This window comes from Syngnathus acus, chromosome 1, assembly GCF_901709675.1.
Source record: "Syngnathus acus chromosome 1, fSynAcu1.2, whole genome shotgun sequence".
Lineage (NCBI taxonomy): Eukaryota > Metazoa > Chordata > Actinopteri > Syngnathiformes > Syngnathidae > Syngnathus > Syngnathus acus.
Genome location: NC_051087.1, coordinates 1,650,870 through 1,665,840, shown reverse-complemented (window position 1 = coordinate 1,665,840; position 14,971 = coordinate 1,650,870). Strand labels below are relative to the sequence as shown.

Sequence of the window (14,971 nt, the reverse complement as noted above, 5' to 3'; positions counted from 1 at the left end):
GAGAGCAAAAGAACTTCACGTCAACTTGCACATTGAGGTAAGCTGAAAAGAAAAAAAAAAGAAAAATACGCATGGCACATTCTGTCTTATTGAAATATGTCTGGAAAATGATGGCACCTTCCTTGCCAGCACTTTTTGCAAATCCTTGAAAGCTTCTAAAGATTGTGTGAAAGTAGCTACGCCGGTGAAATCAAAATGTCGGATTCTTGCTTTGAGTTTGGAGGTCCCGTGTTCAAACCCTCGGCTCACCTTGACCGCCTTGTTCATCGGCTCCTCAGCCTCAAAGTTTCACACAGATGGGTCCATTGGGGAACTCCAGTGCTGGAGTTTACTCACGTTTACTTTCTAGCCTCTCAAACAATATCTTTAGTTCCAGACTGACGTTATACGTTGCTTCCGCAGGCCAGCCGGCTGGCCGATGGGGTCGCCGCAACATGGACGCGGCAAATAAGGCACTGCGGCTGTCGGCACCCAAGTCCTACGCTAACTGCTGTTGGGCCAGCATGGGAACGGTGCCCGTTGAGAACCAGGCGGCCTATCCGGGCCTGGAGGACAGCACCCACCTGCCCTCCGTCCGTGTGGCGCTCATCATGGCGTACGGCCTCATCATCTCCCTGGGCGTGGTGGGCAACACCTTAGTGATCCACGTGGTGTTTCGTTTCCGCCGCCTGCGAACCGTCACCAACTTCTTCATCGCCAATCTGGCTCTGGCCGACCTCCTGGTGGCATCGCTCTGCTTACCGTTCACGTTGGCGTACACCCTCCGTGGCGAGTGGGCGTTCGGCCAGGCGCTGTGCTTCGCCCTGCCGTGCGCGCAGGGCGCCGCCGTGCACGTGTCCACCATCACGCTGAACGTTATTGCGGTGGACCGCCTCCGCAGCGTGGTACGTCGCCCGGATGTCGCGCCGCGGATGTCCCGACGGGCGTGCGCCGCTGTGGTGGCAATCACCTGGATGGTCAGCGTGCTCTTCGCCAGCCCGCTGGCCATCTTCAGAGAGTACGCCACCTTCCACTTGGCGCCCGGCAAGTCCATCCAGGTGTGTGCCGAGAAGTGGCCCGAGGGGAGCGGCAGCGCCCCCTACAGCCTGGCCATGTTGTTGCTGCAGTACGGCCTGCCGTTGGCTGTCAACACAGGAGCCTACGCGTGCATCTGGAGCAAGGTGAGATCATAGTAAGTTTTATACATCGAGCACCACCTTAAAAATATTTTGCTCTCCAAGTACTGCTGTAAAGACAAAAATAAAACATATCATAATATAGCGACTAGCTTTACTGTAACATTTTTTCCAGTAGCGGTAATCAGAGAAAGGCCCTATAGCTTAATCGAATAAAATAAAATGTTGCTTTGCTGTCATCTTGTGGCACAGAGGAACTAAGAAGCCTAAATTTCAATTTCAGGATGGTCCTAAAATGAACTGTAGTGTTGGGACAGAGTCCAGCTTCAAATAGTGCTTTGGCATACATTATGCTAAAAATGCTAATACCTTTATTTTTGTGTGTTCCTCGGAGCTAGCTGAACGCCAGCCGCCTGTCGCGCGCCCACCGCCGCCGCCGTAAGACCACCAAGATGCTGGTGACGGTAGTGGCCGTCTTTGGCGTCAGCTGGCTGCCGCTGCACGCCTTCCAGCTTGCCGTGGACATGGACGGCCGTGTGGTCTACATGGACGACTTCAAGCTGCTCTTCAGCGCCTTCCACGTGGTGGCCATGTGCTCCACCTTCGTCAACCCCATTCTCTATGGCTGGATGAACAGCAACTACAGGAGCGCCTTCCTTGAGGTCTGCACGTGCTACAGGCCCTTTAACATCCACAAAAAGGTGAACAAAATGGCCCCTGCCCCAGCTTACAAGTTTTAAGATCCTACTTAGCATTAGCATGAAATTAGCTTCATGAATAAAAAACTGAGGATTTGTCTTTGTAATTTTATTGAACACACTTATAATCATAACATTGGAGTACATCATGGGAAACAAAGGTCAAGGGTCAAACAAAGGGACAAACACTGCTTAGGTTCAAATCTTCAAGCCAAACCTCGATTAAATAGAAGACACTCAAAAACATTTTTTTTTAGGGGCCATAAGCCCCAGACGGTGGCGGCGGATATATAGATAGATACTTTGGTAGATAATTGTAATTCAAAATGTAGAATTCAAAACAGGGCACTCAAAAACATTTTTTTTTTAGGAGCCATAAGCCCCAGACGGTGGCAGTGGATAGATATTTACTTTATATACAGATATATAATTATAATTCAAAAGGTAGAATTCAAAATAGGTCACTCAAAAACTTTTTTTTTTTAGGAGCCATAAGCTCCAGATGGCGGCGGTGGATAGATACATAGATACTTTATACATATATAGATATTGTATAACACAAAAGGAATACCATTTTTTTTTTTCTAGATTTTTTTGCAGTCGGTTAACTGGATAGCTGCTGTAATTTTTATTTATTTATTTATTTTCCTCCTCACTCAGCTTTTCTCCTGAAGCTCAGTAAGTGCTTTGAGGTGTCAAGAAAACATGCACAAACTTAGCTTATCGGGCAGCGCACGGTACGAGACCGCCGCTGTTGGGTTGTCGCAGTTTTTGCGGCTCAGGTGGGCGGCGCCGTCGCCAGGCGGACGACCTTCAGCGACACGTCGCCATGCAGTCGCAGCAGCGTGATGTCTGCCAGTCGGAGGTGGCGCTGGTAGGCGTAGTGCAGCCGGTGGCCCCCGGCCAAAACACGGAAGACTTGCTGGGCGCAGCTGATGACGATCTGTACGAGAGAGGCAATTAGGCGGGGGGCGCTGGCGAGTGCGGGGCATGGAGCATTACCTTGAAGTCCACTCCACGTTGCAGGGGGATACGGGCAACGTGCAGCTGGTTTAGCTGCTGCTGGTCCAGGTCGCTGTCCAGTTGGGAGCTCAGCGTGACGGTTCGGGTCTCGGCGTCCAGCTTGAGCTGCAGGATGGATTGGTTGTCGGCGTTGAGCAAGCTGGCTTGGAAGCTGCGAGCGAGACACACACACACACACAGGCGTTGGCGCTTTGCCCAAACGATTGCCTTCTTTACCCTGGTGTACCTCTTGGTCTTGTCGTTGCCCTGCCCTTTGATGGTGATGGTACTTCCCACCTGAAGACCTTTCATCATTTCCAGGACAAGGTCTTTGCACTGCATTGGGCATACGCAATGGTATATTGCAATCCACGCATTTGGCCACAAGATCAAGAAGCAAGCGGCGAAAGCGTAGGTGTCAAACTCATGGCCCGGGGGCCAAATCAGGCCCGCCTTGTCAACTCCCATGATTTTTGCTAAAACCAATTTTGTGTGATTTTTTTTTTTTAATGATTTGTATTCATCCTTTCCATAGTAATTTGAACAATAACTGTTTCATATGAAATACGGCCCTCTGAGGGATGCCGCAAGGACAAAGTGGCCCGCGATAAAAATGAGTTTGACAACCCTGGGCTAAAAATGCTTTTGCGTGCCACTCACAGTTCCAGTCGACACCATGGACAAGGCCTTGGAATCGCCGCTTTCCGTCTCGGGCTCTCCAGCGGCGATGGTGTAATGCGCTTTGGGCATCTTGCACACGAAGCGATTGAGCTGCGTGCACAACATCCGCATCCAGCGTCCCGTCTGAAAGACAAAGGCGGGTGGGTGGGCGTGTGGGTGGCTGCCGGTGGGGGCGTAGCCGTGCATGCCTGCAAGCTCACCTGGTAAGCCGCCGCCACGCAGTTGTCGTCCAAGGGGAGCTCGTTGTTGGGCTCTCCGGCAGCCCAGAAGGTCAAGGTCACAGGGCGGCGGTCTGACCACACGAACATGCCGGGAACAGCCAGGTCATTGAGTCCGGTCCACGTGTCGCTGTCATCTGCAGAGGAAGGGCGTGACATCACACCTCCGAACATACGAGGCGAGGCGAGGCAGCGTACCAAAGTACAAAGTCGTCTTCAGCCACTCCTGCTCCACTAGGGAACCCACGGACACCAGCTGGGCGCCAAAAGTCCCGCAGGCGTGCTGAGCCTCGGCCCAGGTCTTCTTGTCCTCAAAAATGTTGTAGCAAAAGCCGGCAAACTCCTCCCACTCAGGTCCCAAGCATCTCATCTCTGCCCATGAGACATCGCCAGGTGTCACGCACAAGTTTGACGCCACGGCGCTTCGGCGACTCACCTCCGTCGGCAAACGTGAAAGCCAAAGGCCCCTCTTGGTTCAGTCTGCGGATCGATGCCGGCGCTCGCGTTAAGCCGGCGTCTGTCATCAGAGCGCGCGCTGAAAGCGGCCCACTCACTGTTTGGAGAGGATTCCGTTCTGTTCGGATGCTTGGAAGCTCTTCTGCGGCGGCGCTTTCAGCAAGGTGCACTTTCCTCCGGTCTTGTCAGCGATGACGCCGGCGTGGATGGCGGCGGCGCAGATGTGAGATTCCTGCGCTCACGCAAAGCGCCGCGTCAGAGCCCAGGAAGGCGAGTGGCGGGCGGCGCCGTCACGTACCTCTTTGTACCCCCACGTGCCGTAGACTTGCTGGTCCAACTTGGCGCAACCCGGCGGACAGAAGACCCTGCGGACGACACAGCCGTTGCGAGACTCGCACTTGATTGGAAAGCTCGGACGCGCTGCGACCACTCACGTAGTGGGCTGCTTGTCCAAGGCGACATTGACGAACTGCTCGTCGCAGCTGATCACATCTGCGGACGCGAGAGTCACGGTTGGTTTTCCTATTTGACGGTGAGCGCGGCGCCGGCAGCTCGCTTACTGTCAAGCGCGCATCCCAAGACGTCAAAGCGGAGGCCGACGTTCCATTGGTGATCCAGTGGCAGGATGCGGATGAACTGGGCTAGCATGGGCTCCATCAGGGTCTGAGTCGCTCCGGGGGAAAGCTGGCCAGAAAGACAAGGGTGAGAGAGCGAGACAGACAGACAGAAGAGAGATGGAGAGGAATAGAGAGAGACAGAGAGAGAAAAGACAGAGAGAGAAAGAGAGAGAAAGAGAGCAAGGGAAAGAGAGGCAGGAGAGAGACGGAGCAAGAAAAAGAGAGAAAGAGATATGGAGAGAGGGAGAAAGAGAAAAGGAGAGAGGAAAAAGAGAGAAAGAACGAGGGAAAGAGAGCAAGGGAAAGGGAGACAGGAGAGAGACGGAGCGAGAAAGAGAAAAGGAGACAGGGAGAAAGAGAAAAGGAGAGATAGGAAAAAGACAGAGAGGAGAGAAAGAGAAAAGGAGAAAAAGAGAGAGGAAAGACAGAGAGGAGAGAGAGAGCGAGAGAGAGAAAGAGAAAATGAGAGAGGGAGAAAGAAATGGAGAGAGAGAGAGAGAGAGCGAGGAGGAGAGTGGAGCAAGTTGGCTCACGGCTGCCCACTCACTATTTGGGAGTGGTCGGTCCAGTCCTGTCCGTCCAAACTATGGGTCATCTTAAACCTGGACCAGTGCCTGGAGGAGGCCGTAGGACACATCTGGATCTCCATCCCGGTCACTTTTTTCATCTCGCCTAAGTCCACCTCGATCCAGCTGTCCATAGCTGAGGGAAGGAAGGAGAATCCAGATTTTGTGTGTGTGTGTGGGGGGCGGTGTCAGAGTTCTCCACGTACGCTTCAACGGTTTCCAGCAGCTTTTCCCATTGAGGCAAGCCTTGTCGGGGCCGAAGCCGCTCAATGAGGAGGAGGCTCTCAGCTTCAACTTTTTCAGGCTGCCTTGGGTGTTGCCTAAACTGTGAAAACACTCTTTGGACAACCAAAAATGTTATTCAGGGCCTCATGGGCTTACCTGGTTTGGCACACAACAATTCATTTGGCAAAGACGAGACGACACCTACCGTCCGTTTCGCAGGTGTAGACCATCTGGAGGTATTTGGAGACCTCGGGGCAGGGGTCCTCCTTCATGGGCTTGACGAGGCACTGGTGGCAGTTGTCGCACTCTTTCCTGTAGTGAAGGAGGGCACCTTCCACCGTACATTTGGCTGCGAGAGGGCACCAAGTTGACACGTCAGCTAAAGGACGGCCGACAGTCGGCGGGGCCTCCTACCGTCTGAGCCGCGTTGGGCCGAGCAGACGTTGCTGCTCCTCCGTCCGTAGAAGGCCGACTGGATGCGCATGACTCTGTCCTCGGGGCAAATGGCTCGGTTGTCGGCGTTCTCGCATATCTCTTGCTTGAGGAAACCTGCGGGCGGGCGGGGGCGAGTCAGGGCAGGTTAATTAGTTCTGGCGGCCATCTTTGCAAGCGGCAATTTCTTACCGGCGTGAGGCAGCGTAGCTTGTTGCGCTGTCGCCGCTGCAAGGACCAAAGGCAAACGTCAGCACACCTTGAGCTAGAGGGTCGCGGCCCGTCCCACCCCGCCCCGCCCTCCTACCTCTTGTCTTGCAGATGTAGCCTCTCTTGATCTCGCACACGTCAAATTTCCAGTCGCCGTTGTCAATGAGAAAGGAAAGACAGCGTCCCCCAACTTTGTCGCCATGGTGACCTGCAAGGGGGCCAACAGAGACTCAGCGCTAAGTTCCTGAATGGGAACATGAGCGTGGCTCGCCACAAACCGGCGCTCAGGTGGACGTAGCTGAACGGGGAGCCGTCGGCCCACCGGCCGCCGCTCTCGGCGAAGGGGGCGTCGGCGTCCAGCCACAGCGAGGGAGTGGTGAGCACGGCTTTGCTGTGACCTTTGAATCAAAGTTTCCACATGGTCGCGCCAAAACACAAGTGCAGACATTAAGACACACACACACACCGTGCACAAAGGCCTGCTCGTGAGAGTCCGTGATAGTGAGCAGATGGGCATCGTGTCGGTTGCAGTCGTCGCGCCCCTCCTTCCAGCTTTTGAGCTGGTTCCCTCTCATCAGGTAGCAGAAGTCGTTGGCGGGGTTGTCCAGCCACTCCCAGCCGCATTTGTCGCTCCAGGCTGCAAGGCACAAGTGGTGAGAATCGCCGCGGATGGCGCACGGGCGGGAACACGTGCCGCCGGCCCCTGACCCACCTGGGAGCGGCGGAGGAGGACTGGTGGACCTGGCTGCAAGGGAGCGCAAATGAGAACAAGCATGAGCGTAAACAAAAAGTGCCCGGTGATGACGGCGCACGGCCTACGCACCGTTTTGACAGATGGAGCTCAGTGTGCTGCTGCTGTCGACATAGATCAGTCCAATGTGTGACAGAGCACCGTAGAGGTTTTTATTTGGATGACCTGGGTGCCACAAGATGAGGTCCTGTGGACGACATTGGTAACATGTGCTCAGCGCGTTGCCCTTATGCTTTCCTCACTCTCTCGACAACATTCTACCACTACTGTCATCATCTCGCAATTTGGCCAAAGTTCTGAAAGGTGAAAATAAGCAGTTTCCTTCACCATGTCAGAACAGTTTGTAAGCCTTTTTTCTTCACACTTGGCTTTTGATCACCAAATGATTCCTGAGCGCGGTGGCACCGCTGCTGCTCACTACTCCCCTCTCTCCCAGGGGATGGATTAAAATCACACGGGGATGGGTTCAATGCAGAGGACAAATTTCACCACACCCAGATGTGTGTGTGACCATCATTGGGACTTTAACTTGAACTTACTCCAAACTTACCGTGAGTGTGTTACTTACTGAAGACGTTTTGTCAGTCCACTCAAACTTGTCCGATGGTTTATGCAGTCCCAGCCAAGGATAAGGGGCTGTGTGAGCTTGCAGAGGGAGAACTCAGCTTTAATGTAAGAAGAGCACCCAAAACGTGATGGTGGCCCTTGGTGCTCACCCAGCATCCATTTGCCGTCTTCATGCGAGTGGACGCTTGCCAGGTGACCTCCCCGTGCGACGCAGTCATCCTCAGCTGCCTGCCAAGTTTTTTTGGTCTCCAAGAAGCGGTAGCAAAAAGGGCCGTAGAGCAAGTAGCCGGGGTCGCAGGCGGAAGCTGAAGGCCCAAAGTAAGATTGAGGAGAAACCTGTGACAGGGCGGCCAAGGTGCACAAAGAAGCCACTCACTTTGCACCGGAGAGAGAGCCAAACGGTCAGCCTTCTTGGAGCACGGTTGTCCGTCCGGGCAGCCTGCGTGCGGGAAGACAACGTGACGGGCGGCGCTCCTCTCCTCGATATGACCGACGACAAGCGGCTTACCGTCGGGCGAGCGTTTGCACATGTACGCCAGGGAGGACTCGCACAAGCCGGTTCTCCACTTGTTGGACTGGTCGCTGTGATGTGCTTTTGAGTTGAAGTAGGTACAGGACTCCGATGTGGTGCTGTCGGGGTTGGGGGGCAGCGACAACAATGCTGTCTGTCAGGCTTTTGTTGCGCGGGCTCGCTCCACAATGTGACTTTCTTACCTTACGGCTTGACCGGGACCCCAGTTGCTGTAGATCAGCGGTGTGTCGTCGGACCATTTCGGCTCCTTGCCTGACATTCGATGACACAACTTATGGCCGCATTCCTGCGGAGGAGACCAATCGCGGTTGTCAACCCAGCACAGGCCCCTCCTTGCATTTAAACTCACCAGGTTGGAGAGTCCGATCCAGAACGGGTCGTCCCCCATTTTGCCCTTCACAAAATCTTCCTCGGCCAATGAGTTGAAGGAGACCAGGTCGCCGCCCTCCAGGGCGCAGTGTAAACGGGCCCCCAGCCAACCGTTGGTGGCTGGCATCTTCTTGTAGCAGCTGGAGCCGAACACCTCCCATCCGGAATCGCACGAAATGTCTGACGAGGGAGGGCACATTTGGCTGGCTGTTCAGTCTGACATATCAGCGCCTGAAAACGGCGCCCTCGCGTGGTCGCAAGGGAGTAACGCATTCACACGAAGTAACTTTTGCCGACACTGAGTTCGATTCTCACATATGACGTTGTGTGTGTGTCTGCGTGTCAAAAGAAAAACTTTCAAGTTAAGCTAGTCATCTCACCCGCGATTTGCCTATTAATAGAGCGCTTTTTTCTTTTTAACTATACCCGAAAAAAAAATCAAAGCGGCCTTAAGGTGCTTGAAGGTGAAACTTTGCCAAAGAACGTTGCGTACTCACCGAACTTAGAAAAACAAAGAGCGAAAAACGTAGATAAACAAGACGCGACGAGAACACAGACGCAATCACAAAAAAAAAAAAAAAAACACGGCGGCGCTTTTACCTTTTATTGAAGGAAAACAAAAAGTAACGGCAGAAAAATATTAACGAGCTCGTGCGTGTCGGACGCAACAGACTGAATCGTCTTTTCCCCGCAAAGCATTGCAGAGTAGAAGCATTGTTTTGTGTAGCAGCGCTGAACAGTTGAGACGGTAAAAAAGAAATCGAAAAAAATGTGCAAGGGTGCTAGCTGCGCTCGACGCCGCCACAATTTCAAACGTTACCCCCCCCCCCCCCCCCCTTCAAGTTATTTTATCCAAATTGGCGCCTTCAATTCTTGCTATTTGCTTTGTTTTTATATTTCTTCAAACATTCCAATTACCTCCACAAAGCGTAATCCAGGCGCACAAAGTCAGTGCCAATGCCACCACAAGTGTGGTGGGGATGCTCATGATGTCCAATCGGGCAGCCTGGCCCACGCAGACAGAACCTAAAGCAGAAAATGAAGCAGAAGAGGGAGTTGAAGGAGAACCTGAAGTTGAAGCAGAAAATGAAGCAGAAGAGGGAGTTGAAGGAGAACTTGAAGTTGAGCAGAACTTGAAGCCGAAACAGAAGTTGAAGGAGAATCAAGGCTCTGAAGCAGCGCCGGGTATTATCCAGGTCTCTGCAAATGGGCCAGTGGTGAGTAGATGCGGGTCAGGGGTACCTGGCCGGCTTATAAAGCCGAGCAGGTAAGCTCACGCGCAGTCACGCACCAAAGCGCAAAGATGGCGCAAAGGTGGCGCAGCGGAGCGCGCTGCCCCGTACAACAGCTGCTGTCGCCCTTTGACAAAACAGCCGCAAGCCGTGAGGCAGGACTTTCTGATGTCATTTTAAAGCTTTGCCCGAGGGCAGCGCCTCGCTCGCCCCGTTTTCGTCACGGCTTTCAACGAAGGCGGAGAGTGTGCGAGCATGTGGTGGCAAAAAGAAGCGGGAGGAAGCATTTGCGCTGATCTAGTCCTGTCCCGAATACAACCAAAGTTTCAAGGCCAGACGCGCAATCTACATAGTGCGACCTGTATACCATTTAGAAATGTATCAAAACAAAGCTGATTTGTTAAAATATATATCGACATTTATGTTTGAAAATTACTTCGACTTTTACTCATTCACTTGCAACCGCCAAAACCGCTAGCACCTGATTGGTTAGTAGGGGTCAGGTGACGGGGAATGCGGAAGTTGTCGCGGCGAAGTCCTGACAAAGAAGGAATCCGTTTCCGTCCTGGTTTCTCATTTCACCATCATATACCTTGAAGAAAAAAGTGGACACAAGAAAACCAGATAACATAATTTGACCAAAGGAAAACAGAAATTTGACCAGTATGATTTGAATACAGCAATACCTATATAGACTCTGGACACAACATATATATAGATATATATGTGTATAATAATAAAAAATAAAGATTGTTGGTAGGCTGAGGTGTCTTTATTGGCTCAATGATGAATCAAAAACTGGAAATGGGGACATTAGTGAACAGGAAGTGATGTCATTTAGCTGGACAGGAAAGCGGTGACCAGGCGGTGTCCCTCGGTGGGCGAGTCCCTTCCCTACAAGTCGTGACTCTCGGGTGGGGGTCTGCTCCTGGCCCGGGCGTGGGTCTCGCAGTACAGTTGGCCTTCCACGAAGAAATAACCCTTCTGCTTCAGATTGACGTCGCAGTCGGCGCACACGAAGCAAGTCGGGTGGCGGAACATGTCGCGGGCCTTCACCACTGTACCACTGGACCAGTGTGAAAAAAGAAAAAAAAAAAATGCAAAAAGCAGCATTTAAATTTACTGGGTTTATTTTAAACATAAAAATTCTTATGGTTTCTTTTAACAATTTATTTTATGTCTTTTTTTTCCAAGCTATACAACTGGGAAATGAATACCCTACTCATTTGAAACAGTTATGTTGGTCCTCTATGATCTGCTTTGCGCCATCTTGTGGCATGGTATAGAATTACAAGTCGTTCAAGGATTTTCACTGTTTTTGGTCCCTGTTATATTTGGCATTCTAATTTGATGGTATGTTAATATGCACTTACACAATGCCGTTTCCACACTTGTCGCAGATGGGAAGTTTCTGCAGGTTTCCGGTGGGAGCGCTGGGTTTGGTGGTGGGCGCCTTAACAGTCCTGGTCACTATCGGCTTAGTGCCTGCAGGAACCGTATCTCAGAACCTCATTCCATCAGCATTCCACATTTCGGGTCGTTGTGAACTGACCGTCGCTCTCGACATATTCCTGCAGCGCCTTGAAGGATCCCGACTGTCTAGGTTCTCCCGGTTCCTCATGGTCCTTCTGCAGCATGCGATAGACGTCCGAGTCCTCGATGTTAGCCAACGTCCTCGGGCTGCGTGCAAAAGCGCCACCATGGCTGATTCCATTTGATTCAGTGGGTTTACCATTCGATTCAATTTGGTACAGGTGTCGCTTTTGCTCCCCAGAGATTGATTTATTCAATTTAATGAAAAAAAAAAAGCATTTTACAAAATGATGCAAAATGGAATAAAAAGCAGAAATGCACAAAACAAGCAATATCGAAGCGCTTAATACCTGTTGTGTATCTCTCAAGGTGAGATGTGCATATATTAACAGTTTTCTAAAAGTGTTTAAATTTGAATTTTTTTTTTTTTTACTGCTAATAATTGTTGCAAATATTTATATAATATTTATTTTTAAATATATTTAAAAAATACCACCTCACTTATTATACCTTGCATAACAGGTGAGGCACCAAACAATGAGTCATTCCACTTGACCTACAAAAACTCACTCGGCGCATCTTTCAACATACTAAGAGCGACCCCGAATGCCCGGCGCGGCCCGTCTAAGCAGGAAATGGCCCGGAACAACGCATGTATTGCTTCTTCATCAGGTTACGCAACACTCAAGCTTGGCTTGATGAATATTTATATTGTCATAGCGACATGACGGCGCTACTGACCTTTCGGATTTGGGCGCGACGATTCCTTTCATCTGTCCCTCCATGGCGTCCTGGATGTTCCCAGAAGAGTAGAGCCCAATAGGTGTGTTATAGGTGGTGCTGACCACCTGACGCGTGTCGTCGATGTTGGCCGCCGCCACAAAGGGCTGAGCTCGCCGGTTGTGCGCCGTGCCGATGGCCTTGTACTCCTGCGCCAAAGGTCAAAGTTGAAATGGACAGACAGAAGCAGTTCAACTCGGGTACGACGACTAACCTGCGGTTCGGCTTCCAGGTTGACCTTAAAGGGGCTGACTTTGCCGTCTCCCGACACCAGCGGCGACCACAGTTTAGCTTCGCCTCTAAGAACACCACAAACATGGTTGGAATATATAAAGATATAAACATTTTGAAGAGATTTGCATTCACCTTTCCACGGTGAGCGTGAGCTGATTGGTCGCCTCTTTGATTTTGTTCTGAGCGTCGCAGTGCAGCATGTCGGCGGCGGACGAGTCCTCAATGGCCACGATCAGGTCGCCGGCGCAAAGGTTGGCCACGGACGCTTTGCTCCCAGGCGTGACCTAGGAAGAGGAGAGCGGTCATCCCTCCGTCACTTTATCATCCATTCTTACACTTCTGCTTTGGCCCTTCCCGGACTGATCTGCTATCAGATGGGAGAAGGCTAACGAGAGGTCGCAGAAGAGCAAGTTGAAGGTTGCCAAAGAACATTCTGGGGTGACCTTATTACATTACTACATGCGCGCACACACAGCCACACAATGAGGTCATGTGACTATAAATAAGACCTTGACAGTGGATTCCAAATGGGAGTGCTGATTTACAGCACGCATCAGATGTTTTGCTGCTTGGAATGTCAGAAATGAGCACTGTTTTTTGGAGGGGGATTCTCTTCATGCACCCAAAATATTTTTTAATTAGCAAAAAGTACTTTTGATTTCCACAGAAATTTGTTAGCCAAATCTCTTACAAGATAATATTTAATTATCAATCACTACCAGTTCTATAGAAATATTTTTACAAATTTATTGTCATATACAGAAAATTTTATTTTTATTTTCAGGATTGTTCTTTTTTTGGTATAAGACAGAAACGTAGAGAAAATGCAAACAACGCACATTCGAGGCTTTGTTCTCGCTGTCATGTTGCCAAAATTAGCACACAGTTGGTGAACATGAGCTTGCATGTGGCAAAAAAATAAACAGATGTTTCCTCACGGGATCACTTGAGTCGCCAAAATAAACGCCACTGCATACTGACGAGGATGTTAACGGCTATCCACTGGAGATATTTATGTATGTTTTTTTAGTTTATGTGCTGATAATGTTTCCGTATTGCATGGAAAGGAAAATAAAGTACAGGTGAAACGCAAAAGAAATATATATATTTTTTTTAATTTAGTCACGCAATTATGTTATAAAAACATTGGTATTGCCCGGTTAATATCCGAAATTCTGAAGGTCTGCTATGTCACACAAATAAAAGTGTGTGTGTGTGTATCGCTTTAAGAATAAAAGAAAAAAAAAAACACAGCCAACATTTGTGTTTACATTCTACTGGCAGCCCATATAGACCAAGAGATGATGTTCCTCTCCTAAAATGGCAGTGGAAGCGCGCGCACGTGTGCGCACACGCACAGACACACAGAGTGGCCTTGTAATGATGGCTCCAGTTGTTCCTGATGTCTTTTCCTAAGAATAGCACTCAGGCACTGGTGATGGATTAGTAGATCGAATCGCGTCTAAATTGTTGTAATGCTCCTGCTCTTGTGTCATGCACGCTGCAAATGTGCTTTTCAACTCTCGTTATTCATGTCGTGTATTTGTTTGACCAACTTGTTGTCTTAACACTTCCCAAAAAGATCTCTTGGTCATCTTGGCTTTTAGAGCCTTGCGGGCCACTGTAGTTGTTGGAGATAATGATATCTTTTTGTGTAGGGATGTTCGTTACCACTTTTTCAGACTTGTATGACTATCCACTCGAGTACGCACCGATACCAAGTAGCGATACTACCAGTGTTCACGGTACATAACTTTTCAAATAAAACCGACAGCTCATTCTGAACGAAGACCTGAATTTCTTTCTGACATACAGTACATTATGAGTTGCCGATGAGTCTAAAGGCAGCAGTATAGCGCCAACTACTGGCAAGGAAGACATTCGACGTCAGTTTTCTTTTGTTTTCCTAGAGTATTAGTGGCTAGTATCGACCTGCTTCAAAAGCACCCGATACATTAATCCGATACCTGGTATCTGTAATTTGTACCGTAAACATCAGTCTGTCCATTCACACACACACGCACACACACACACCGCCGTGTCTGGTAACATTTACTGGAACTCCCGCATGTGCTAAAAAACCTTGTGTGTGTAATCCAGCGAATATAAAAAGTCTACACACCCCTGTTCAAATGTCAGGTTCTTGTGGTATAAAACTACCAGACCAAAATAAAACAAAACTCTACCAGCCGTGTAACATAGGAACTATACAACTCATTTGGAAGAAAACAATAAAGCTGTTGCACACCCTCGTATAACTAACAGAATTCAGATTTGGCGGGGAAGTGTTTCTTAGTTCCAAATTCTTGAATCATCAAAATGTGGCATTTGATCAGGGGTGTGTAGACTTTTTATATCCACTGCATATATATATATACATGTGTCTGTGACACAAGATGCTATTTGTATCTAAGCTTACAGCAAACACACTGGCACAGGTGCAAAGTCACACCCATTTTGAAAGCAACCCCTTCCCCCCAACCACCGCTTCCATAGGAACTTTCTTTTTGGGAGATGGAACAAATGAGATGGAATAAGTAAATCACAAACTCACCCTGGAGATGGTGAGTGGCTGGGCAAAGTCTTTGCCACCGACCAGACGGAAGCCCCAGGGGGCTGGCCCGTTCAGGACCACCTTGAATGCCATGGCCCCTTTCAGCGGCGACGTCCCGACACACTGAGGGGAGTCTGACAGTGAAGTGATATCAAGGAAGAGCCCGTCGGGGGTGGACCGGGGTGGTAGGCCGTGGTCC

The 14,971-nt window shown here is 50.1% G+C and overlaps 4 protein-coding genes across 4 annotated transcripts; 1 reads left to right on the top strand and 3 right to left on the bottom strand.

Moving 5' to 3' along the window:
• The first annotated feature begins 145 nt into the window (after positions 1-145).
• LOC119121575 (neuropeptide Y receptor type 2-like) lies at positions 146-1,855 on the top strand. The gene is given in 2 exon segments (XM_037249318.1): positions 146-1,171; positions 1,510-1,855. Coding segments are annotated over 2 exon segments (1,221 nt in total). The 5' UTR covers positions 146-296.
• Positions 1,856-2,591: 736 nt separating this feature from the next.
• LOC119121570 lies at positions 2,592-7,018 on the bottom strand. Its single transcript, XM_037249304.1, has 20 exons — positions 6,933-7,018; positions 6,687-6,857; positions 6,499-6,618; positions 6,318-6,428; positions 6,203-6,238; positions 5,993-6,127; positions 5,784-5,927; positions 5,560-5,691; positions 5,335-5,489; positions 4,731-4,854; positions 4,605-4,662; positions 4,469-4,535; positions 4,269-4,402; positions 4,151-4,194; positions 3,913-4,086; positions 3,697-3,851; positions 3,476-3,619; positions 3,063-3,151; positions 2,816-2,987; positions 2,592-2,756 (listed from the first exon to the last, which is right to left on the bottom strand). Exons 2-20 carry the CDS (start codon positions 6,793-6,795, stop codon positions 2,592-2,594), a joined length of 2,268 nt encoding a protein of 755 aa, XP_037105199.1. The 5' UTR covers positions 6,796-6,857; positions 6,933-7,018.
• Positions 7,019-7,035: 17 nt separating this feature from the next.
• LOC119121524 (C-type mannose receptor 2-like) lies at positions 7,036-9,730 on the bottom strand. The gene is made up of 8 exons (XM_037249137.1): positions 9,358-9,730; positions 8,420-8,619; positions 8,253-8,356; positions 8,047-8,168; positions 7,915-7,977; positions 7,688-7,843; positions 7,540-7,616; positions 7,036-7,158 (listed from the first exon to the last, which is right to left on the bottom strand). Exons 1-8 carry the CDS (start codon positions 9,425-9,427, stop codon positions 7,036-7,038), a joined length of 915 nt encoding a protein of 304 aa, XP_037105032.1. The 5' UTR covers positions 9,428-9,730.
• Positions 9,731-10,421: 691 nt separating this feature from the next.
• LOC119120754 (PDZ and LIM domain protein 3-like) lies at positions 10,422-14,941 on the bottom strand. Its single transcript, XM_037247985.1, has 7 exons — positions 14,773-14,941; positions 12,351-12,502; positions 12,199-12,283; positions 11,946-12,133; positions 11,224-11,351; positions 11,045-11,156; positions 10,422-10,737 (listed from the first exon to the last, which is right to left on the bottom strand). Exons 1-7 carry the CDS (start codon positions 14,863-14,865, stop codon positions 10,566-10,568), a joined length of 930 nt encoding a protein of 309 aa, XP_037103880.1. The 5' UTR covers positions 14,866-14,941; the 3' UTR covers positions 10,422-10,565.
• Between the last annotated feature and the right edge of the window lie 30 nt (positions 14,942-14,971).